General features: G+C 43.2%; 1 protein-coding gene across 3 annotated transcripts in view; it reads right to left on the bottom strand.

Annotated features, from left to right (window-relative positions):
* Positions 1 to 26,035, bottom strand: part of ZRANB3 (zinc finger RANBP2-type containing 3) — a 615,617-nt gene that overhangs the window by 226,746 nt on the left and 362,836 nt on the right. For 2 of the 3 annotated variants that reach the window (XM_085645762.1, XM_085645761.1), the window contains exons 9-10: positions 8,086 to 8,220; positions 4,852 to 4,971 (exon numbers count right to left, since the gene is read on the bottom strand). In XM_085645762.1, the coding sequence (XP_085501888.1) occupies positions 4,852 to 4,971; positions 8,086 to 8,220 (255 nt within the window). The remainder of the gene's footprint in view (positions 1 to 4,851; positions 4,972 to 8,085; positions 8,221 to 26,035) is intronic. The other variant, XM_085645763.1, reaches the window with a different exon arrangement.

Raw genomic sequence — 26,035 nt, 5'->3', positions numbered from 1 at the left:
CCAGCTGAAGGGCAATATTTGTCTCCATGTGTTCCCATACCTGGCGTGTCACGCAGTTTGGCGCTTACTTTCTTTTCATGTTAAAGAACAGGAGACGTTTCAGAACCCAGGCTAATGTGCTCCATTGCTAAATACATATAAGGTCCCCAAGGCGAGACCGATTGCATTGCAAATGCTTGTTTTACTTGCAGCAGGCGTCACATTTTCTCATACATATGCAGCCACAGTCACCATTGTAGTAATGAAAAGGTTTGTAGAAATACTCAGATTTGTAGTCACGGTCTGCTGCATTAGATCATTATACAGTACTCTTGTAATCATTACCTTAAACAAATTGTTTGACTTAGTTAATTCACCTCAGTCATCTGTCATCCCCACTACTAATAACCGCTTAAAGTAGGTGTTTCTTGTTGTGAATGGTGCGAGAACTACAAATACAATGAACATCATGGTGTGAAACTTGAGCTTATTCTTGTGTCAAGTGTCAATCACTTCTTTTTACTCCACATCCATGAAATTTTCCACGCACTTGAAACCCGCGTAGCAAGGGTGCTATGAGAATTCCAAAGCTTAAACATAACATTCTGAACATGATGGAATCAAAGAGCATATGCAGAACGAAAAATGGAAACAATACAGAAGGTCTTCAAAAAGTGTGGGAGCACCACTCAAGTAGCTGCTTTGCGATGCTAATGCTGTTGTGGTCCTGTCGGCATATGCATAGGTGGCCTAAGCAGGAGTGATAGCTGAACAGTATGATATTTAAGATACAAAAGAAAATCCAACATATTAAGCTTCAGAATTGTGGCTTTTGAGAATTCTTGGTTTTTACAAGATTTTGGAAAATAGTAAGGAGGAAGACTTTCATATTAGTGTGGGAGCAGAAATGAGGGATAAGTGTTGAGAACATGTTTATCCCCACAGATCATTATATATGGTTCCTCAGTAAAGACGGTCACGTACTAGCAGTCCTGCCAGATGTGACCAGGAATGATGACCTTCAAAAATCCGGCTATTTTAATATCAAATGGTATTATACGTTCAAATGACTAATGCACTGGATACAACATATACGAGTGTGTGACCCGCACACGATCCATAACTAAACATTTGTAAAAATCCTGCAGCAGTGAAGAAACAAAACAAGGATTGTTTCGGTTACACACTGCACGTATGGGATAAGGAATTTAATGTGTGATGATTCAGTGAACTTTTGAAATGTAAACTATTCCCCCATGCATTGCACGATGCATCAAATAGATATATAATGAGCTCAGAAATGTACCCGGCTACTTTCTCTAATTGTGCCATCTCAATGTATTCTACTGTGGAGATGGATGACACCACTACGTGGCAATATATATATATATATATATATATATATATATATATATATATATATATATATATATATATATATATATATATATATATATATATTCACTGAAGAAACCATAGGTTTCACACAAGTTATAGTTAGCTGTACATTTCACTCGTAAAAAACCAATGAAATTCCACGTTATAGTTAGTGCAGGCAACTATAACTCACGCGACCGCAATCCTCTGCTGATGCTAATACTGTATTTAGACACTTATTTGCCCATGTCTTCTTCCATTAAATTTTAGCTATACATATATTACAAATATTTTTTTTTCATAAAGACACATATGTCATCAGCAGAGGATTGCGGTCGCGTGAGTTATAGTTGCCTGCACTAACTATAACGTGGAATTTCATTGTTTTTTTACGAGTGAAATGTACAGCTAACTATAACTTGTGTGAAACCTATGGTTTTTTCAGTGAATTTGTACGTTTTTTTAAATGCTAAGTTACTTTACGCCGTTCGTGCCGTGCGCGCCCACTTCACGCAGTTCGTTCCGTGCGCGCACAGTGAGTACGCGGTGCGCTTTGCGCACCGCGCGCCCACTTAACGCAGTTAGTGCCGTGGACGCACGGTGAGCACGCGGTGCGCTACGCGCACCGCGTGCCCACGTTAGACTGGATGGGCCATGTACGCACGATGCCCTTCGCGCACCATCCGCACACGGAGGACATATTATGCGCTTCGTTCTGAAAGGTTTTCTATTACATGTTCTCAGATTGGAAATATGCTATGCACAAAAGGTGCCCTGCGGGCAACTTTTGCACATGGGGGGGGGGGGAAATATGGATTTTATTTTTTTTTAATTAATTTTTTACCGTACGCGTACGGTAAGCGTATTCGCCGTTTTTAAAAAAAAAAAAAAAATTATTTTTGGGCCTTGGGTGGCCTTCTGGCACACCATAACCAAGGCTAGGTGGTTAGGAGCTGTCTAGCCTGCCCCCTTTTAATGATATCCAATTTTGTTTTTCCTCCACCCCTCCGAGTGCGAGAGAGAAAATGGCGGCCGACACTTCCTGGTTTCGACCGATTCGAATGTTTACTAAGATCTAACAGCCAATCAGAATCGCGCTCGCGCACGGCACCGTACGCGTACGGTAAGCTTACGGTGCGCGCTCGGAGCGCGCTTACAGATATATATATTGATTTAAATGCTATTTTCTCAGGAACTACTGAACAGATTTACACCAGACCTACAAAAGGCACTTCCTTGACCTGAGGACTACCTCTCTGCCAAATTACAAGTAATTCTGTTCAGCCGTTCGGGCTGTAGCTGTGTCTAAAGGTCCTATGGAAAAATGCATGGGGAAAACGCGTTTTGGGACCCCCCTTTTTTCTCAGCCCCCGCTTGACGAATCCCCCCCGAGACTTTCAGGGTAGGAGCGGAGCGTAGCGCCCCATTAGTTTTGAAAATTTCGCGAGGATTCGTCGACCGCCGCCAAAGTTATTCCAAATAGAATGTTGCGGATTTCCTATGGAAACAGGGTCCTAACTATAACTACCTACTGGCGACCGCCAGTAGGTAATATATATATATATATATATACATATATATATATATATATATATATATATTCCATACGCAAACCATACCGCAGTTGCAGCAAGTAGAAGCCCACCATTCGGAGAAGTAAGTAAAAAGTAGCTTTTATTTTCCAAGGACAGCAGTCACAGAATGCAGCATTACGTGTTTCGAGCGTACAACGCTCTTAATCATATGCAGTCCAGAGGCTCAGCTGTTCCCACCTTGAGTATGCTGTGATAGTAAACAGCGAGGGGGGACCACACGTACCTCCGGTTTTAAAGTAACCTTCATCAATGTTAATGTTTTGTTTGAATACACGCACTTTGGCAATCAGAGTACATATAGTAGCTGAACTCCCACATTCGTTGCATCGTGCAATTATTTCTACACAGAGTTCAAACTTTGCATCTCCATTGTCAGCGCTATCCGTAATCGGACTCCATTACCCATAATACTTCATCATGGTATTCAAGTTACGGTGCGGCCTTCCCCTTAATTCCGACATTTAAGGTGTTGCAGTCTTGGATAACTGAGGAAAAGTTGTTAATCTATTTTAAAAGGAAAAGTTTCCATATCCTTCTTACTTGTAGGGAATAGTTCCCTTGATGGTAACAATCTTTCCTCCGTTCATTCTACGAGCGCTCAGCCTCATAGCAGGAACCATTCAGTCAGTATCTTGTTCGCTGGTGTCCTTTCTTTTTGCCTTTTGTTTCTCCTAAGTGCGGAGGTCAGCCTCCACAAACCCTGGCTGCAACCCAAAATGTTCCACGGTTTCAGGGCCAGCAGTCCTTCCCTTGATTCAGTGGCAGAGCCTCCCATTTCAGTGGTAGCACCGCAAGAACCATCCATCCTGGGCCATAGTAGATGCAGCCGGCGGGCTTGGCGTCCTTGGCATTTGACACGCGGTCTCTGAGGAAGGAGAAAGACTCTCCGAAATGCATTAGACCAAGGACGAAATTAAGGGATGCGAAGTTACCTGCTTTGTTGTTTAAATAAAGGTTTGTTGACCTCACTGCAGCTGTGTTGCGGCCTCAAGCTTTCGGGCACTTTTTGGGAAATATTGTATGCGGCGAGTCCGAGCCGCAGAGGGATCGCGCAACCCAAGAGCGGATGAAGGGTCCAACCGAAGGGAACCTGCCCGTCGTGTTGGCGCTGCAGTAACACTCACTGAAAGCAGGCAAAGTCCCATCCTGAGCCTAATGGAGGGCTGTGAATTGTCCTGTAAATTGCTGTCAAGGCCAGAGCCCACTGAAGGGATTTGAAAAGGCACGAATTGACTACATCTCCCGACATGCATCTGTGCAATTACGAACACTGAGGCACACTGGAGGCCAATCAGATACAAGCATGAAGGGGAGTTGCAGTGTATGCGATCAATTGGCATTTGACACGCGGTCTCTGAGGAAGGAGAAAGACTCTCCGAAATGCATTAGACCAAGGACGAAGTTAAGGGATGCGAAGTTACCTGCTTTGTTGTTTAAATAAAGGTTTGTTGACCTCACTGCAGCTGTGTTGCGGCCTCAAGCTTTCGGGCACTTTTTGGGATATATATATATATATATATATATATATATATATATATATATATCAAGGGGAATGATCCCCGAAACGCGTAGGGCGCAAGATTATCCACAAGTGCATGCTGGCTTATTGGCAATAAAGGGATTTGCAAGATGATGTAAGACCCGCCTGTTCCTGAGTGCGGTTCCGATTTGTTGGGCAAACAGGAGCGTGAATATATATATATATATATATATATATATTTTTTTTTTTTAAATAATCAAACTATGTCATGGGAAACCAACGATTTGGCTTATGCCACTGCAGACACTTTTTTCCTCTTTCTACAACACAATCATTTATTTACCTACTGTGCCAAGGGTTTCGAATCTATTCTGGAACTCAGGGAAGAAATATATGAAAAGAAAAACGACAGACCCTTACCTTACTCTCTATTGCAGCCTCAGTGCAAGCCTGGAGCATGGTCAAATGGTGACCAAAAACAAGAAATTTTAGTTTGTCGTTCTCAAGCATCATTTTAACATAATCTTTTACCGCACCAGCCTAAAACAAAAACAAAAATTCAATGTATCACATAGTCAAGAAATAAAACAAACTAACACGCCAACTAATGGTTATTTATAGAGTTTGGAAGATGCATCAATTTTCCTGTCCACCCTATTTCGAGCACGGTGGATCTATACACAAATGGGGTGGACACACATTATCACTTTTTGATCGATGTCGGACATCTGCAATTCTCTAAATAAGGCAGTAAGTTTGTTTCACATTTGAAAACAAGGAAGGTCAGCTATTTGTCACACTAGTCTCTTAAATGATTATTCTTTACAGGTTATCAACTGTTTGGATGTGACAAGCACTACCAAGGTAGTGATCCAGGAATAGGTGAGCTATAAAAGAAGGCTGGAGAGTTGTTATAACAAGCCGTCCACAATCAACAGGATTGGGCTGGCACCATCTCTGGATTGCTGGGAAGGATACGTGTGGCAAATTCCAGTTGCCCAGGAGTGTTGGAGGGATGCTCTTGGAGCTCTGAACCACAACGATTGTAATGGTTTCCCTGAGCCTTGAGCAGAGAAGGAACCCTATTCCTTTTTATCCCGGACACAGAAACCACGCTCAACCATACAGACTTGTTGGCAGCAAAGACACTTTAGAAAAGTGTAAAATCATCAGAACTATTTCGGAGGTAAACATTAATTTGTCCTTCAGGGAACGATTTCTGGAAAAGTTGCCAACCTGTAAACGTGTCTTGGCCAGGCTTATTTAGACTTAAGGAACATTAGCGGAGATTCTAGAAATGCTCTTCTCCATCTGTGCGCATCTGCTGTATACTAACTATCCCACAGACAAAAAGGATATGAAACAATAATTATATCGAGGAAGGAAAATCAGTGACTGAAGACACAACTTTGTGTCACCCCTAATAATGACCTAATAGTTTCTGTAAGTTCCCCCATCTTTACCATCCAACTCTAATGTTGGAGTCCAAGTGCATTCTTTGTAAGAGCCCAATTAAACCTGGTTCAATTTCCATCCTGGTCATACAGTCCCACAACATTCTCCTATTGACCAAGTCAAAGGCAGAGGTTAGTTCCATGAACCCAAGGTGGATGGAACCTCACCCTGCCTTGACCTATTTCCCTATGGTCAGTTGCAGATTAATGCACTACTCCACAGGGCTGACTCCTGGACGGAATCCGTACTGGGCACGGGACAGAGACTGATTCTATTCCAGCCAGGCTTCAAGTCTGCCAGCAAGAATCCTTCCCAAAATGTTTAGGAAGCTATCTAGGAGGGATATAGGACGATAACAGGCCACGGAGTTTTGATCCCATTCTTAAATATTGGGACAACTATAGCTATGGACCATGATGAGATTAGCTCTCCTTCAATTGATACTTTAAAAGTGTTAGTTAAAATGGGAGCCCAGACCGTTTCATTTTCTTTGAAGAGGTTCAAGGGGACCTCATCAGGCCCAGGAGGCTTCGCCACTGGGCTTCGCCTGATGGCGGCAATTACATCTATAGTATCTATCATGTCACTCAAAGCCTTGCATGTTCCTGTATTGTGACTACCCTCTCGGCTTGGGGGGTTAATAGTCTTTTCATTTCTAGGATTAATTCTCTCAACTTGGGAGGGGGGGGGGGGGGGGCAGTAGCATTTTCATTTCTAGGATTAAAAATATGCTCCACCCATGCTTCTGCCGGTATTACAGAATCTGGAGTAGGCTTATAATAGCTGGTAAAGAATGGTTAGTTAATCACTCTCCATAAGGAAGCACTGTTTCTCACTCTAGATGCCTTGTCCAACTCTTCCCAGGCAGCCCCCCCTAGGCTCAGATTTTCTGGCCTCCAAGATAACTGTGTACCTCTTCTTTGGCACAGGGATTTTTAGAGAGGACTGCTTTAAATGATTTTGGGAGCCGCATTTTTCTCATGATTAAACTAGCTGCGGGGAAGCGGAGGGATAGTTGCATCTTTATTCCGCCTCAGGCCACTGTCAACTGCAACACATGGAGAAGTAAATCAATAATCGAAGCGGAGGATTCCTCTACTGAGGTCAATATTGTCCTTCAGTCAAGGCTCTTGGTGGTGTGTGGTCATCCAATTGCTAGGGAGCATGCGCATGATAATCAATGCACTTTACGCGTTCCTACAAGCCCAACCTCCTCCAAAGGGTGGCCGGCGCGTTGTTTTCACCCGATCCTTTTGAAAGGTGAAGTGCGACCGGCCGCATCAGTATCTACGGGGCTGTATTTTTCAAAAATCCTTAATACTATTTCAGGAGCCGCCGCCTGGAGCTGCACACCCTGTTAAGAACAGATCTCTAGTGAGACATTCAGGAGCATATCTCAGGAGGTTACGATTGGTTCCCTACTGAGTAAATGAAGTGTCTGCCCAAAGGCCTGTTTGGGCCTTTTAATAAATCCCTACAAGATTAATTGTGAATTACTGGGTTCCCCAGGCTTTTGACATACATCCTACCCCCCTCCTTGAATAAGTATAGATGATTCTGAGGAATACTTGGAGGAGGAGGATCTCGCGTACCACACCACTGACGACCATTTCTGTGAAGTCATGGATGCCTCTATTTCTAAAGCTGTGTCCCAGGTAGTGGCACCCTTTGAGAGGAATATACTCCAGCTTCAGGCTCAATGACAAAGACCCCTAGAACTGAGGAAAGACCTATCTGGGCATCATGTTACCGCCAAATGATTCCTCAAGCCAAAAACTGACACAAAGACACATTTTTTGCAAAAATATAACAAGAAATGATGGATTTGCATTTAACATAATTATGTGTAATTTCTTGTGATTTAAATAAAATTTTGCATTATTACATGAAATTAAATTACTTTAATTCTGTACACCCCTGCTCAGAAACATAGATCGTGACAAACAAAAGCATGGTAGTTGAATGCTACTGAGGTTTCTTCATCCCTGACAGTTATCAAAACAACCTTTGCAAACGTTTGTCTGTTAGTTTGCGGCATTGACTTACAATACAGAACAGCATCGCTCGAAGTTGATACTACGGTAACAAAAAGTCTAAATGCACTAGGGTTATCAGTTTATTACGTAAATTACTTGTAGACAAGCCAGAGAAAATATCATTTAAACATAACAGCCGTGCCAGGTTAGATTTAATGTATACCTTGGCAATCGCAGTCTGTTTGTACATCCGGGTAATGAGCCCCATAACTTGAACAAAGGGATTGCCAGTCTCCGAGGCAAGCAAATCTGGAGCCCTCATTAATTTCTCATACTCTTCAAAGCTGCTATTCATTTCCTATGAGACAGGAATAAGAAGCGTTTGGAAAATTAAACTGCAAAACAATTCAAATACAGCGTGAATAAGAGATTGGGTTGCTTATGTAAACACATCAGTCCAGAGAAAGGTGAGTCACACAGTCTTACCAATTACAGTATACAGTGACAAGAGGAAACAGAAAAAAAATAATTTTATCAGCACAATTAAGCAACGACTAAGAACTTCCCCACATAAACATGTTAACAAAAGCTAAACGACTACCGGGTTATTAATAATGCACATGCTCAGGAAAATAGGGTTTCTTAATTAGTAAACGAGAAGTACGGCATTAAACTTTTAATTAAATACAATCCAACTGTGGCATGTCTTTTACGTGCTACCTTAATTTGTCAACTTGCAAGCCTACAGCAGAAAATCCAATAACTTTTTGAAGGTAGAAACGGCTATCCTGGAGTACAAATGAAATACCTTTTTCAATTTATTGTGTTTCTAAAGAGCTTCAGCTTCCGCCAAAGAGCAAAGTAAGGAGCCACTATGTTCCAGAGTGAAGGCCATCGAACAATCCCTCATAAGAGCTGAGAACAGGGGGCGATCTTCTGAATCCAATTAGTTGGCTGAAACCCTGCGATTCGCTAAATCACAGGTTTTGTAACCAATAAACACATTTTTTAAATGCACTAAACCCATTTAGCGATTTAGTAATAGGTCACTTAATAGCTAAATGAGTTTAGAAATGCATTTTGAATCGCAATTTGGAAGGGGGTAATTTTGATCGTCCCTTCCAGACTGCGATTTGGAAAGTTAAGTATCAATTGTTTGCGACCACAATTTCAGTTACTAACCATTTCTTTTTGCAGATTTATATAGTGGGAACTCGACCCGAAGGTATCAGAGCGCTTTACATGAGCACCGGTAACGTTACACAAGGACACACTCATTTTTTTTGGTAGGCACAGGGAGATTAAGTGATTTGCCCAGAATCAAAGGATGTGGACGCGACCCCGAGGCTTGAACCTTGGTTTCCCAGCTCCAAAGTCGGAAGTCTAGCCGCTAGACCACAATCTCTCCCCAATTGGCAGGTTACCATCTCCTAAAGTATGCAGTAACTCATTCACAAAGTGGAAGTGGTCCCATTAAACTTCTTTATCTTTATGAAAGAGAAAGAAATGTTTGGGAGTGGGCAGTAGCTCTGGGGTCAACTGCAAACTCACACTTTTTAAACAAGCATTTGCAATGCAAATAGGTCTTGCATTTGTGAGTTAGAGCTATTGACATTGTAAATGACAATGTTTTTTACCTACACGTTTTATTTTGGGAGTGAATGTATGTAGTGTGTAAAATCCCTTGGAAAGGTCCTACACTTCGTAATAAATATATTGAAAAAGACGCAAAGTGTGGATTGTGTCAACAATTGCTTGGCACGTACCTCATTAATAAAAGTAGTGCTTACAGACTTACCAACGCGTTGGGGATTGGAGCATGTGAATCCGAATCCTGGCTTCTCTTTCATTTTCTAGACTATTTGACTCACTCTCCTGCATCTTGATTATCCCCAAACACTGGGAGGCAATGAAGTTTGCCAAGGGGGTGGGGGCAGGGGGGCTTAGGGGGTACATGAAATTGTATTCATTGCCTCGTTGTCAAAGGTCGCCCGGTGCTATTAGTTAAAAGTGTTCAGATTTCATTAAGATATTAAGAGTACTTTACTCACATCTATGAGAAAATCAACATTAACTGAACAAAATGCCAGAATGCGTGTCAGTTTTCACAGTGTTTTAGACAGTACTGGTTGCTTAGTTTCCTTGCATTCATTTTTGAATTTACTCTTTTACACAGCATCCAAAGTAGCTTACCTAACCCCAAGTTGTTAAATGACCCATAGAAGGGAGTGTTTTACAGTTGAGCAAATGTGTACAAATGTAATTTTGGTAGTGCCATGGAATGATCAGCAAATGAGGTACTCGATGAGCAGGTATTTAACTACACGTTCAAAACGTACGGTATTGTGGCTGTTGTTTGTTTGTACACAACCACCTCTCTGAATGTGTTTATTAACAGAGCTTCATCTACCAGACAGTGCTCACAGAGGGGCGACTAAAGCACAGAACAAAATGTATTCATTTATCCTGAGTGTGAAGGCACCCGGAAGGCTTAGGTGCCCGCCCGGAGAGGCTAGGGACCGCAGCGCTTCTACAGACTCTGCCGTGCTCCTCTGCACCAGCAGGGCACAGAATCTGCCGCTTCTGCTAAGAATAGGTGAGGGGGATGAGGTTGGGGCATGCAGGAGTTGCCGGCAGATTTCCAGGTTATTGAAAGTGATGATTCTGACGTGAGGCAATGGAGACGGACTTTGTCTATTTGTCTTAACCAGTCTATTTCTCTACCATCTACTGGGCTCACTGTCGTGTATCCATTCATCTCTCTTTGTTAGAGGTGGGCGTGAAGGCAAAGATGTTTTGATGCTGTTGGACCTATCCGTGGCTTTCGATTCCGTGCCCCATGCGCTTCTTTTGAACAGACTTCAAGGCTGTGGTATAGGGGGCATGGCCCTCCGGTGGCTTACATCTTACCTGGAAAACCGTCAGCAAACAGTTTGTTCTCCCCCTTTTTTGGCCCCTATCCCGCCGCTTAACGTAGGTGTTCCACAAGGATCTATTTTAAGCCCACTCTGTTTAATGTGTTTATGGCCCACTTGGCACCTCTGGAAGAACAACACAGCGCTAAAATTATATCTTGCGCCGATGATACACAATTACTGTTCGCATGCGGTAAGGATGAGGCCCTGAATGGGAATGAGATAAACATCTGCCTGTCAGCAGTATTCAAGTGGTTTAAACAGAATCAATTGTTGTGTAATTCCGAAAAATTAGAAATGATCTTTTTTGGTCACAACCCGGGGGAGGAGGAGGAATGGCGCAAGTGGTGGCCGCAGAATATGTCCCCCCCCCTGCAAACTTAGCCACAACTATTAAGAACCTCGGGGTGAAAATGGACGCGGATATGTCCATGAATTCCCAGGTCCAAGCTGTGGCTGGCACATGCTTTGGCCTTCTGAAAATGTTGAGAAACTTCCTCCCACTACTCCCCGTTTTCCATAGGAAAACAGTAGTCCAAGCATTGATTTTATCCCGCCTCGATTATGTTAATGCTCTGTATGTTGGCCTTCCTGACTATCTTCTGGGCCGTCTACAGGTGGCCTAAAATGCTGCGGCAAGAGCCATACTCATGGTTGGCCTCAGGACACACATGTCCCCTCACCTGAAGTCCTTGCACTGGCTTTCGGTGCGAAAGAGGACAAATTTCAAAGCCCTGGTGCTGGCTTATAAGGCCTTCCATAATATAGGGGCCTTGTATCTGTGAAACAGATGCCAGCGCTATGTTCCATCAAGAAGTTTGAGGTCTTCTAGCCAGCAGCTCTCGCGGATTCCTAGGTTCTCCTGCTCACGCATGGGTGGTCGTTCCTTTCAGGCGGTAGCCTCTCAGCTCTGGAATAGCCTGCCACCAGCCTTATGTCAGACACAGGATCTTCTTAGGCGAGGATTAAAAACCTGTTTTTTCTCACAATAAATCAGTTGTCCCGGGATGCCTGTACTGCTCTGTCACTGGTTCTCTTTCTCAGCGCCGGGACACTCCATGGAGTAGCTGTGCGCTTTACAAGTACCCAGTAACATAACATAGTAACATAGAGGTGCGCGAGCCAATATATTAATTAACAGGTAGAGCCAGCCGGAGACGAGCCAAGCGTATACGAGCCAGTGGGCGAGCCGTGAAAATGATCGGCATGTTAATCATACAGTAAACAAGATGTAAACGTGCGATGATGTCTCTTCAAAAAAGTGCATTTCTTTAGCGCGTCACCTCAGTACACAAGATTATAGCACTGAATTGTGAGGAAGTTATTAAAAGTGCTTGTTTTAAGCATGAGGTAAAACACTGCCGCTCCTCCCGCCCGACAACAATGCCATTTGTGAACTAAGAGGCGTCGGTTGCCATGCATATCCAGAATGTTGCCTAGAGTCTTTCGTACAGCACGCATCTTGAACTCGCAAATTTCAAGGTGGCAATGATAAAGATGAAAATGGAAGTGCTGGCAGGCAAGAAAACACGAGCGGGAGTGGACGGTGGGGGAGGGTGAGAAGTCACAGACTGAGGGAGGGGGCGGTAGGGTGGAGAGACAGGGAAGAAAATATTGTTAGGAGTAAAGGGGCCACTAGCCGTGGAAGGATACAAATGATGAATGAGGAGTGACTAACAAGCTTCACACCAATCGGAAGGCACCATTAAAGACGAAAGCCAATTGGCAGAGTGGGTGGAGCTTCCACACTACAGTATATACTGCATGCCTCGCAAAGCGATGGCAGCACATTCGCGCTGCAACGCTAGGCGAGACCTAAAAATGAGGGCCCGTTTTCTGCTGCATTAAAAAAAAATACTTTATGAAAAAGCGGTCACACACAGGGTAGTCTGCTAATTCCATTAGGGCAGCATCCCTGTGATTGCATCCAATTGAAGTGTGTCGTAATTTGTGTACTACATCATGAATACTGATGAGGTAGGTCAAACTTCAACCCTCTCCGAATGGAGATTTTGCAAACCAACCTATTAGTATACAGGTCGATTCGCAAAATCAGAATAGATTTTTAAAATGTCAGGGAGCAAGTTACAACCACATTTATTTTGCGAGTAAATTTTTTAGTATAATGTCATGGTTGTGCGATACTCATAGGCGAAACTGCCTAGGCTCCTAACTCTGTTCTGGCTCACATTTCACCATTATTGCAGCTTGTAGGACGGAGCAGGCAGAGACACTAAATGCGGCGACCTGGGACACAACTCTTCAGCCAAATGCAGCCATTGCCTAGGAAGAGAAGATCCCAAACCACACTGGTCTCCATGCCCACAAAGTAATACTTCAACCTGGTGGGCAAACAGTGAATGGTGGCACCTGGACTGAGAATGAGGCTCAGCAGTACACTGGACTTAGCTGGTGAAATACAAGTACGACAGCAGTAAGCTGCCTGCGAAACCTCAGGTCAGGAAAAGCAAAGGCAGTTTGGGTAACAGGCCGGTAGAGGGAGTGATGAGTGTCGTCTGCCCATGGAGATCAGCTGGGCTCACACAGTGTCGGGCAGCACCGAAGTCCAAATGGCAGCTGAAGGTGGCTGAAAGGACGGGGAGTCAGCTCATCAGACAAGACATGCCCAGAAGCGTAGGAGGACCTTCACGAGTATCACTGATAATCAAAAATGGGTGACCCTTGTGTGTGTTTTGGGCGGCAGCTCTCAACAACTACATCCATGTGAGAGACCTCAGAAAGTAAGGGGGTGGGTGGGAGGGACTGTTTATCCCAAAAAATTTGGTGAGGAGAAAGGGTATCCAAACAAAGAGCTGAAGTGGGTCCCTGGGTGTTGGAGGACGCTTGAGCATTAGATGCTGCATAATAGGCTGGCCACACAGTGAATCTTGTTCTGGGCTGATGCCTAGAGTGCTGAGTACCATGAGAAAGTCAGTCGCCCCACCCCTGGATCTTAGCCCAAGGCACAGTCAAGTTATAAGAGTATAAAGGAGAGGGTACGCCATTCTGTATCTCAAACACCAACGGGAGCTCTAAAGTCACAACTGACCCCCCTGAACCATCCAAGGCAGAAATCAGACATTCATCAACAGGAGAAGAGATCTATAGGGGTTGGAAATCGAGCCATCAAGGAGCTGCCAATGTACTCCTGGGACTCTCACTGATGCTTGATGGGGGACAGAAACAAAAGGACCAACTTATTAAAGTAAGGTTCCAGCAATCCTACCCTACCCAAAACAGGGCAAATCCTCTAAACCAGCCACCAAACCATAGAAAAATTCAAAAACTGAGGAAGCAGAGTAAGTCCCCTAAGGGATGAAACTATGACTAGAAGCTTCAGGGATCCATCTTTAATTATTAGAAAGATGACATTGGAGCGATGTACAGTGAACTTGGGTCTCAAGGACATCTGCAAGGAGGTTTTCAAGTTAGGAGAGAAGAACCTTGCTGGAGGAGGAAATAGAAAGACTCCCCATTGCAACAGCATGTTGTTATTCGGAGTGTAGCACTGGAAGAACAAATCCTAGCTTCCCACAAAAAGCAAGGACACTTGGAAAAGAGATACCAAACACCACCATCGGGTCAAAGTGTCTTGCTGAAAGCTGAATGAGCCAATATGAACGCATATTTAGCATGTCTATTTGTGACCATTCTAGATTTGAATTTAGGTGCTAAGTTCGAGCTGGATAGAGCTAATCAAGTTACAGCAGTGAGTTCTCATTCTTTATTAGCAAAAGAAAAAGAGACTATAAAAGAAAGACATGCTCTTTTCAGGGCCAAAAGAAAACATCTTTATCCGGACCTACGAACAATCACTAAAAAGGAAATTATTCACACCAGTGAAAGATTTCCTCTACAAGCATGATGTGCATTAGAATGGTGAAAACAGTTCTGGATATGTTTTGAACGGAAAAGAAAGCAGTTTGTGCTTACGTCATTAGAAGAAGTACATAAGACTTGGGACTGCACCCAACTGAAATACAATTGATGGCTGAGAGGAGATCCATGTAACACAAGGTAGGGTGAAGGAGAGAACATAAGATGCCAGAAGACTGGGAAATCCAACAGGAATGGAAGTGAGTTCTGCGGAACATTTGGCAATTCCAGGTAGGTCATTACCAAAGCCAAGAAAACTTCTCGGCCAAGGAACATTGATTTGTCTGATAGCTGGATACCTTCTAATTTTAACAAAATGGGTGGTAGAGGCACTCCGAGTTCGTGTTTGAAAAAATGTTTTACTCGTTTAACACTTCTTTTGAATAGCGTGCTGTGGAGTGGATTCCAACAGTCATGGATTCCTGACACTTCAAACCTTCAATACTAGGACCGGTGGGGCCCTAATCTCCACGCACAGTTGCGTTCAGGTCAATACCTTAAAACAATTCTCAAAACTGTAGTTTTTTATGAACATACTTAATCCAACGTTTGTGATGAATGAATAAAAAAATTATTTTCTAATCAATGTCTCAATGATTAAAGCAATTTATTCATTGCAAAAATATTTGTTAGTTGAATCTTCATTCATTTCTTCGTACAAATCCAAATTACACTCTTACAAGAGGTTCACTTTTGTAAATGCCCAATGCATTTCGAGCCAACCGGCTCTTCGTCAGGGGCTAAGTATCTAAAGAAATAAATAAACAATGTATATTTACACAATGAACGTGACAATGATGGCAAAAACATCAGTTTGCAAATACATGATCAAACTCAAAAATTCATAACAACATTCTATGCTGAAACAACTACGTGAATGAGTTGAGTGACCGAATAATGACCCAGAATGACCATCACCAAGAAATATTTGAATAAAGTTGTGTGAATGGTGAAGGAAGCGTAAAAAAGCTCAATGGGACTGTTACCTTGTTGATCAATGAAAAACCGCTTTTCAGAACGAAGAATTCAATCTGAAAACAGAACACACTAGAATGTCGTCTCTAAGCATATGTAGTTGGATCATCGTTGTTCAGTCACCTTGTTTATGTCTAACATGCTTTGATATAAGCGCATGCTCCCAACATGCCGCTATGAGTTTCACCTGGTGATTTTTTGAACCAGCAGTCGGATAGGTTTCCTCTTCATTGAATCGACCACGTTGTACTGTGTCGGTATGATTTTTTCATTTGAATTTTCGTCTTATCGCTCTTGTCAGTTTCCTTCTTTATGCTTAGAGACGACATTCTAGTGTGTTCTGTTTTCAGATTGAATTCTTCGTTCTGAAAAGCGGTTTTTCATTGATCAACAAGGTAACAGTCCCATTGAGCTTTTTTACGCTTCCTTCACCATTCACACAACTTTATTCAAATATTTCTTGGTGATGGTCATTCTGGGTCATTATTCGGTCACTCAACTCATTCACGTAGTTGTTTCAGCATAGAATGTTGTTATGAATTTTTGAGTTTGATCATGTATTTGCAAACTGATGTTTTTGCCATCATTGTCACGTTCATTGTGTAAATATACATTGTTTATTTATTTCTTTAGATACTTAGCCCCTGACGAAGAGCCGGTTGGCTCGAAATGCATTGGGCATTTACAAAAGTGAACCTCTTGTAAGAGTGTAATTTGGATTTGTACGAAGAAATGAATGAAGATTCAACTAACAAATATTTTTGCAATGAATAAATTGCTTTAATCATTGAGACATTGATTAGAAAATAATTTTTTTATTCATTCATCACAAACGTTGGATTAAGTATGTTCATAAAAAACTACAGTTTTGAGAATTGTTTTAAGGTATTGACCTGAACGCAACTGTGCGTGGAGATTAGGGCCCCACCGGTCCTAGTATTGAAGGTTTGAAGTACCTTCTAATTTTACCCATATTGGCATTACTCCACTATGACCTCCTTCACATAGTACGGCTCGAAGAAAGCGAGGCAATAGAGCTTTATAATCTGGCTGGTGGTCTAAAGTTTAATTATCCTTTCGTGATTCTCCTGGAGGTGGTGGTTTACAGGGTTTGAAGATGGGTGTGGCATTCAGTATCACTTTGGTGGAGTTTGAAGAGACTGGGGTCGATGAGAGAAGTTGAGGTGGGGGTCCGTAGTAGCCACAAGTTAACTACAAGTGCACATATCTAGTGATAGTTTATGGTCTTACTAGAAGAGTAAAGGAGTGGGGTCAAGGTCAGGCTATGGTGTACAGGATCATACTGGAAAACAAGCTGAGGAAGAATCAGATTGGGGTTGTGGGTCTCTCTCCAGGAGTAAAGGGAGAAGATCCTATGTATTTTAATGCCAGCTTGATCATTGAAAACTTGGAGCTACATTGGGAGGATAATCTTATTAGTGCAGAAACCAACTCTACCTCCTTGGTATAGAACCTCAACAACATTTCCCTCACCCAACTAGTCACCGAGCCCACACACAAAGCTGGACACATACTTAACCCCATCTTTACCTCCAGCAACAGAATCAAATTCACCCATGCCACAGAACTCACCTGGACCAACCACACTATAGTTCCCTTTACCATTTCCAATGCCCAGAACAACTCCACCAAGCACCACAGCTCCACCCACCGCAGCTGGGGCAAGGTTACCGAGAGGAAGTGGACTCAGGCTCTCAGAACCGCCCAACCTCAGAAGATCTCGACCAGGCCGTCCAGGACTTCTCCACCTGGATCAACAATTGCACTGACAAGCTCATCCCCCTTGAAACCTGCAAAAACCAACAAAACTGCAAAACTAGCCAGCTGGCACACCCCAGAGCTCAGAACCACCAAGCGCAACTGCAACCGACTAGGAAAGAGATGGCGCATCACCACGTCCACTCCAAAAGAGCCGCCCACAGAGCTGCACTCAGCGACTAAAACCAACGCGTCAAGGAAGCCAAGAGAGCATCCATCATTCACCGCTGAAACACCACAACAAACCAAACAAAGGAGCTCTTCAAAATTGTCAAGGAATTCTACAACCCTATCAGCCACAAAAAATACCACCTACCCCTCCCAAAAACTCTGCGACATCCTCTTCGACTACTTCCACAGCAAGATTGCCACCATCTACAACAACTTCAACCCTCAACCGACTACCATCAAAAACCTCAAACAACTAGCGAACACCAGCCGAACGATAACCACCTGGTCTTCACTCACCACAACCATCATGTTGTCCATTAATTCCAGGGTGCCCACCAACACCTCCACCCACCAGCTCTTTAACCCCAGAGCCATCCCAATCAGCACAGAACTCACCAGCATCCTCAACACTCCCATCTCCACAGCAACGTTCCTGGAGAGACGGAAACAAACAGGTTATACAGCTCCTGAAGAAGCCCTACGCTGACCCCAGTGATCTAAAAAATTACTGACCCATCTCCCTGCTCTCCTACCCAGTCAAAATACTAGAGAAAGTCATCAACCAACAGCTCTACGAATACCTGGAATTCAACTACCTCACAATCTGGATTCCAAGCCAACCATAGCATCAAAACCACGCCAAATGCCTCCACAGACGACCAAACCCTCCTTGACCATGGAGAAACTGTGGCCCGGATCTTTCTCAATCTCTCTGCTGTGTTCAACACCATATCCCACCACAACTTTATCGACATATTCCACAACATCGGCATACAGCAAAACGCTCTCAAGTGGATCGCCTCCATCTCAGCATGCACACAGAGCATCAGACTGCCTTCCTTCTGCTCCACACCCAAGGACATCATATGCAGCGTACCCAAAGGATCATCCCTCAGCCGCACCCTGCTCAATATCTACATGACCCTCCTCGAAGACGTTGTCAAATCCCACTTACTCAACATAATCTCATTCGCCAGACACCCAACTCATCCTCTTGCTCATCGAGGACCCCTCCAACAGCAAAAGGAAACTTCTGCAACACCATGATCGACGTAGCCAAATGGATGATGGACAGCTGCGTCAAACTCAACTCCGAAAAAACAGATGTACTGATCTTCGGGAAGAACACCTCCACATGGGACCACAGCTGGTTGCCATCGGAACTCTGACCAACACCGACACCAACAGACCATGCACGCAACTTTGGCCTCATCCTTGACAGCCAACTAACCATGAAATGACAGGTCAACGCAGTCACTCCACTTCCTTCCACATACTTCGCATGCTCCGATAAATCTCCAGATGGATCCCAATCAACACCAGCAAGACAGTCATGCAGGCTCTCATTCACCAGCTGCCTCGATTACGGCAACAATCTCTATGCCGTAATGTTCACTTAGCACCTCAAAAGACTCCAGACCATACAGAACACCGAAGCCAGACTCATGCGTACAATACCAGATAGACCCACATAACCCTCCACCTCAGAAACCTCCATTGGCTATCCATCCAGAAGAAATGCCAGTTCAAGTTCCTCACACACACACACACACATACATACAAGACCCTACACAACCATGGACCATTCTACATGAACCATCGGCTGAACCGCCACCTACCTGCAACACATCTGCGATCCGCCTCTCTTGCCCTTGCACAAACACCCTTACATCCTTCACAGCCGCAGCAGGGGTCGCTCCTTCTCTTACAGTCTTGAATTTCCTAATGTTTCGCAGTTTTCAAAAACCCCAAGGCGTGATGTGGCTCAGCTTTCTTTAAAGCTCATTAGCACTGAGGCTGCCTTTCCACCAAAGAATCTGGATCCATCAAAGTGTATATATACATTCGAGATGCCTGCACATCACCAGAAAATCGTCAACTTCATCCATGCATGCATCCTGGATGGGTCCAATCTGAGGTGGCACAGTGGGTGAGAAATGATGGATTGGGATGGGTAAAGAGCCATTGCCAGTGGCTCAAATTAATTCAAGCACTCTATCCATCACCTTGTTTTTTTGATGTCCTGAGAATACTGGGACAACTGCTCTGTTAAGGCAATCAGTACTATGCAGGCCTGTATCCTGTCCATCATGTATTGTCTAAGCCAGAGAAGCTCTGAGGTACTACAGGATTGCCAACAAGATCTCGCTGGCCATGTCCCACAGAGCATGAGTGTACTTGCCCAGTAACTAATCACATTTAAGGGCCAAAGGACCAGACTTGCAGATAAAAACAACTTTACTAAAAGCTTCAAACCTTTAGGCTTCCCTACCGGGGCAGTTTTTGGGAAGGAATTCAGACTGACCTTACAAGTAAAGGACTGCACAATTAGATTCCCTGATGTAGCATGCCTAGTTTAGCAGTCCAGACCACCATGTGCAGGACTATGTCGGTGAGCTATTGGCAGTCTGCTAGCTGGGCAATAACAATCGTTGGACCATGTATCCATCATGGCGCAGTGATGAGGGCATTATTAAATAACAGAAAGGGCTACAATGACGTGATTTCTGTCTTAGCATTAGTTTTGTCTCAATGGAGGGCAACTACAGATCTAGAATCTCCACTCCCATCCGTTGTGTGTTTCAGCTCGGGATGCTGCAGCTTGAGATGCTGTGGGCTCTGCAGGGTAGTGTATAGAGTCTTATCAATGCCACATCTGAGTTTTTCACAGGTCTTTAAAATACCATTTACATGCCTATATGAACTGGGTAACGCGGCTCTGTTCTTTTTCACTGGTTCCATTACCCCCAGGATCCGCACTCTACCTATTCCTTACAATTGTATTTTATTTTAACTGCCAAAGTGGGAGAATGCATTTTGTAAGTAGGAATGCCACCTTTCCTAGAGGAGAATCCCAGCTATTTGTTGTTAAAAGAGTCTGCAAAAGCCTTGCCTTGACACTAATAGGGCTGTAAATAAAATGGTATGTATTCATTTGCACTATGACTTTCGGTCTTTGTTTCCTTTAATTATCAGTCACAGATCATTAATGCAGCCCTAGAACACATTTAAAAGTGATATTTATATTTGCTGTTTGAAGTATGCACAAATAAGTGCTAACAATCCCGGCTTCAGGTGATTTTGTTTGTTTACACTGACTGGGACATCACAATACTGGTGGTGCCGGTATAACTCCAGGTGTCTGGGAATACATCCTGCATTCAGACAACTCCCTCCTCATTCTCACCGCTCACCCTTCACTTTCATGTCCAACCTGCAGTCACAGCGATCACAGTGCACTCACACTGCTCACCATGCACTCACGCCATTCACCGTCCACTATCCTGAACTCACACGAGCACACCACTCACCCTGCAAGCACATGACACTCCACTCACTTTTCACTTTCACTCTACACTTACAATGATGACACTGCACTCCCGCTGTTAACCTGCACTCACAGAGTTCATCCTCCTCTTACCCTGCACTCACACAAGCACACCACTCACCCTACACTCACAGCGACCACACTGCACTTATGCCCTTTGCCAGAACTCACGCTGTTCTCCCTCTACTTACCCTAAGGTCACACCGCTCACCCAGCATTCAGTGATCACACTTGTACTGATATGAAGAATGATATATTGACCATTGGCTCCATTTGGCATAATTGACTCCATTTTCTGTGCGGACTCCATCTTGTGTAACAGACTCCATTTTCTGTACTCGCACGTAGCTGCAAAGTGGGGAGGGCATGTTTTCGCTCTTCACTTGTTTTTTGTTCTTCACCGATCAGAGTGAACTGGCACATGTTGTGTGGGAATGCGTGCTTGGTACCTTTCAGGGAATGCGCGGAATGTACAGCTCTGTCTCGGAGTCAAAATACAGGAGCCTGGACAGCTTCTGTCTTGACCTTGACAAAGACCATTACAGCCAACTCGGTTTTCGCAACAGATGAAAGGGGGCGAGGTTTCAACACGTTGTGTAAAGGAATTAAAAGCTGGAAGTCTTCGGGGACAGGTAGGATCTCGTTCACAGAGTAGACGTACTGCTGTGAAACAAACAGAACTTGAGTCCCGATCGAACTCCTTCCTGGGCTGTCGAAGGGCTCCTCCAGCTTGAATTGGCAAGGATGTTGCATGATTGATTGGTAAGGTGTTCCTTTCTTTGTGTACATAATTTCTACGTTTCTTTGCTTTTTGCTACATGTATATATACTACATTTTATTCTGGTTTTGCACTTGAGTTACTTGATATTTGGGAGTCTGCATTAACTGATATATTTTTCCTTCCTTTCTAAAATATTGAATTAATAAACATGTGTGTTACTTTAAACGCACCTGAATTTGTTTTCTTGCCTCGCCTTAAGAGAGTGCTGGGTCTTGTTTTATCGCCTCGTCTTTTGGGAGTACTGTTTAATGTGTGTTGTTTAAAGGTGCAGTAGTGCATTTGCCTCCTCTTGGGAGTGCAGGGTCCAGGTGTGTCCTATTGTGTCAAATTACAAACACTACAATACTGCACTCACACTTTTCATCCTGCACTTACACGAGCGCACTACTCACCCTGCACCCATGTGACACTTCACTCATCTGTCACTTTCACAGCTCACTATGCAATCTCAAACACTTACTATACGTTAATTCCTCCCACTCTACACTTTCACCCGCACCCAAACTCATATGTTCCATCCCTAACTCTCTCACCCTACTCTCACACTGCCCGCTGTGCACTCACACAGCTCACTCTTCACTCACACAGGCACAGCACTCACCCGGTACTCCCACTCCTGCACATCCTCCTTTCACCCTGGCCTCACACGGAAAAACCTCTCAGTCTGCATTCATACAGGCACTCTCTTTATCCTTTCTTTACACAGGACAATAGTCTGCCGGAAGATATAGGTACACACCACTCACTCTTCACTAACTCCTCTCACCATGCACTCACCAGTCACTCTCACAGATCACCTTTCACTCTCGCCAATCACCCTGCAGCAAACACCTCATCCTGCATCTATACCACTCACTCCTCACTCTGCACACACTCCTCTCACCCAACACTCATAGACCCTCCTCTCACACTGTATGCATGCAGCTCACCTGACACTCACATCAGCACATTTTTCACCCTACACTCGTACCACTTATGCGGCACTTACTCACACTCTTCAGCATCACCCAGCACTTACATGAGCACACCTCTTACTCTGCACATATAAAAATTGCACAACTCTCATGAACACATATTTCTACAAAGGCACCCACAGAATACCTACTCTTTCCGTAGTTCTAGATGCCTACTTAATTTAATTTGTAACAACGGGGATGGTGCAAGAGTGGAGGATGGACTGAACATGGGATGGCGTGAGAAGGAAGGCTAGGGCTGAGGCTTTGCGGTATGGTGATGGATTGAGGATCACGTGACACCTGCAACCATTCCTGGCTTTCCAATCACCACAATGCTTCATTCTGAGACTTTTATTTTTTAGTCTCTTTTTAACACTAAGTTGGGTGTCGAAAAGCCGCAAATGCAAAGTGTAACTGGATAAAATCCATGGTTGCCGAAGACGTCAAGCATTTCATAAGATCAGTTGGATGATGTGATATTAGATGTTAGAATGTGGATTCGTTCATTTTTAATACTGAAACTTCTTGATCATCACGTGAAGTCAAATATAAGCCCCGTACAGCTATTTTAAGTAATTGTACTTTTCATTCACATCATACTCGTAACCTTGACAAGGCAATATATTATCATTTTTGAATGGCGTATAGAGAAGATGTTTTTATTAACCTTCACTATAAGGCAAGGCAGGTATAGGAGAAGCAGCAGGGCACGAATTTCTAACACAATAAAAGCATATTGATTAATGGAAGTATGAGTGACAGTGTCTGTGTATGAGTGCATAAATGTATGAAAGAGTGCAAAAGATATATTGAGAATGTGTGTGTGTCCGTGAGTTATGCGTGCAAGTGTGCGGCTGGCCTGGCATACTGAAGTTTATTCTTGCTTTATGGACAAGGGCACTAATAGAATATGGATGGGAGGTGTTACCTATTGCAAACTGCAGCCCCTGGCATGCTTCTATTAAGACACCATCATTGGCCGTGGGGACTCCATTTGTCTAACTGAGAAAGCCGCTAGCCCTGTCTAACCCAGCGGCAGGGACACAACACGCGCCACCACACCTGACAAGTAATTCTTAGCATATGGGGTGGATCCATAGTAAAATGTTGGAACTGATATTCGAGGTAACTTGTCATAAGATTTCCTGTACTCATTTTATAGGGGGTGTAAATAGCAAAACGGTGACCCTTGTATACCGGAGGGAATTTTTAGAGGTACCACAAAGCTGTGGCTTAAGTACCCATGGTAAATTTCTAGCACTGTCATATTGAATGTACTCCTTGGCATAATGGGCTCACCCATGAAAAAGTGAGGACCTTGGTTTAGAGGAAGTTATTTCTGACTTAAGGCATTTGGAGAAACAAAATCTGATCTACTCCTAGGAAAAGCCAGGCTTCCCTGGTGCACCATGAAAGTACTGGTACATTTCATGAATGCCCATAAGGGTCTATGATGTTTTAGCAAATTTGATCCCAAAAGTTTCAAACAATTCTCAGGGGAGAAGTCTACTCTCCCTTTTTAATCATCCACAATAAATCTGTTAACTTGTTTTACTTGCTGGAATTTGGTGGGGTATGGGGGGGGAGCATCACACCCCACCACTTACATAGATCTTTTTCCTCATATAATAGGTATGAGGTTAGCTCTCACCCCAATTCTGGAAATGCTTGTCCTGCCCAATTGCTGGGAGAAGGACTGGCTTTAGGGCGGTTCAAGTGGTGCAGCCACACCTGGCGTTGACTTTGGTGGGAGGAGCTGTGTTTAATAAATAATTTTTAGTTTAAAAGCACATGAACATCCATGTGCATCAGGTAGTTTTCAGGGAAAAATAAAAATATCAAGAGAACCCTGGTGATTAATGTTCCTACTAGTGAGAGTTCAGAATTTTGTCAAGTCACAGTTTTGGCTCATGGTAAAGTAGCACGGAGGGTTAATGTTCCTGTATAGTAGCACTATAAATAAATTAAATGTACGTCAGAGAGAGGCTATCGAGAGATGAGGTGCACTGTTGGAAAGTGGTAGTGAGGGAATTCATGGAGAAGGAGGAGAGCGCCAAAAAAGACTTTCGTAACAGCCACCACCACTGCTTGAAACAGCTCTGGCTGGGAGTCTTAGCCCACACATCCCTCCCCACCCCACCCCACCCCCCGAAGTTCGGGTCTAGTTGCGCTCTTGATCTTAATATGTATAGACTGTTATCCAATTTTAATTGTATGATCCATTACTACATCTGTGCTTTCTAAGAAGTGCATCAAGTAATTACTTTTCATAGTACAAAGAAAATAAGGTGCTTTAGATTTCTTTTGTCAGATTACAGGCTACTACAGGTCTCCACTCAATCATTAAATCACAGTTGTTTTCAACTTTCACTGGAACTAGTACAGCCTGACAACAAGTTTGGCACATCACACACATTTTTTAAATCATGTGGACATCTGTAATGTTTCACAAGATATTATCTCATTTTACCTAACTTATTACCACCTAAACTTCTTAAAACTATCTTCCTTTGATCTTCCCCTGCCCTAATTAAGTCTTACCCATTACAAAATTTTACCCAAGTTTTTTTTATAAGTAGTCTTAGAAAAAAATATAATCCTGCTATTACGCCTAACTTCTTGTACATCAAATTTCCAAAAATGCTCTTAAATGATTCAAGGAGTAAGGTGCAGTGTGAAGTATGAGAAATTGCTTTTAAGAATGTGTATATTCTCTCCAACAATTGCTCATCTGGATAAAGTCAGGTTTAAATAAGAAATGTGGGTTGCAGGAAAGCTGCAGCTAATATGTATTCATTTCTACCTTTGTTAAATAGCATAGTTGGCATACTCTAAATGGTAAACTGAATAAATATATGTTAAAAAATGTAATAAATATTGGAAAAAATATCTCCTACTCAGAGTAAACTACCTAATGAAGTACAATCTCTGTGATTCAAATACTGTATTTAAATAACTGGAATACAGAATTGTGTACATTGTTATTCAACCACTAAGGATGCACTTTTCATTCGATTTTCTACAAGTTTCTTTCTCTTTACTTTATATTTATTTATGAGCAATACGCAAGTTTGGATTGTGCTGTATTACTTGCCCTTTTTTCATATGTTATTTAATCCTTGTGGCACTAATCACTGACTCTATTACTTCTGTCTAAATAATGTTTTGTGACCAGAAACCGAGCCAGGCTATGCGTGAACGGGTCATTATAGATTGGTTTATTTTCTTTGAGCTTGTGAAATTATTATATCAACTGTAAAACATACATAAGTAGTTGACATGGCATGTTAACACTGCAGTGGTACACAGGACCAGAAAAACAATGTCAGTCTGAGGTATCATGTTCTTGGTTTACGCATAGAACACCAGCAGTCCACCGTTAACTGGACAT

This window comes from Triturus cristatus, chromosome 3_1 (assembly GCF_964204655.1).
Source record: "Triturus cristatus chromosome 3_1, aTriCri1.1, whole genome shotgun sequence".
Lineage (NCBI taxonomy): Eukaryota > Metazoa > Chordata > Amphibia > Caudata > Salamandridae > Triturus > Triturus cristatus.
This window is presented reverse-complemented; position numbering and strand designations above follow the sequence as displayed.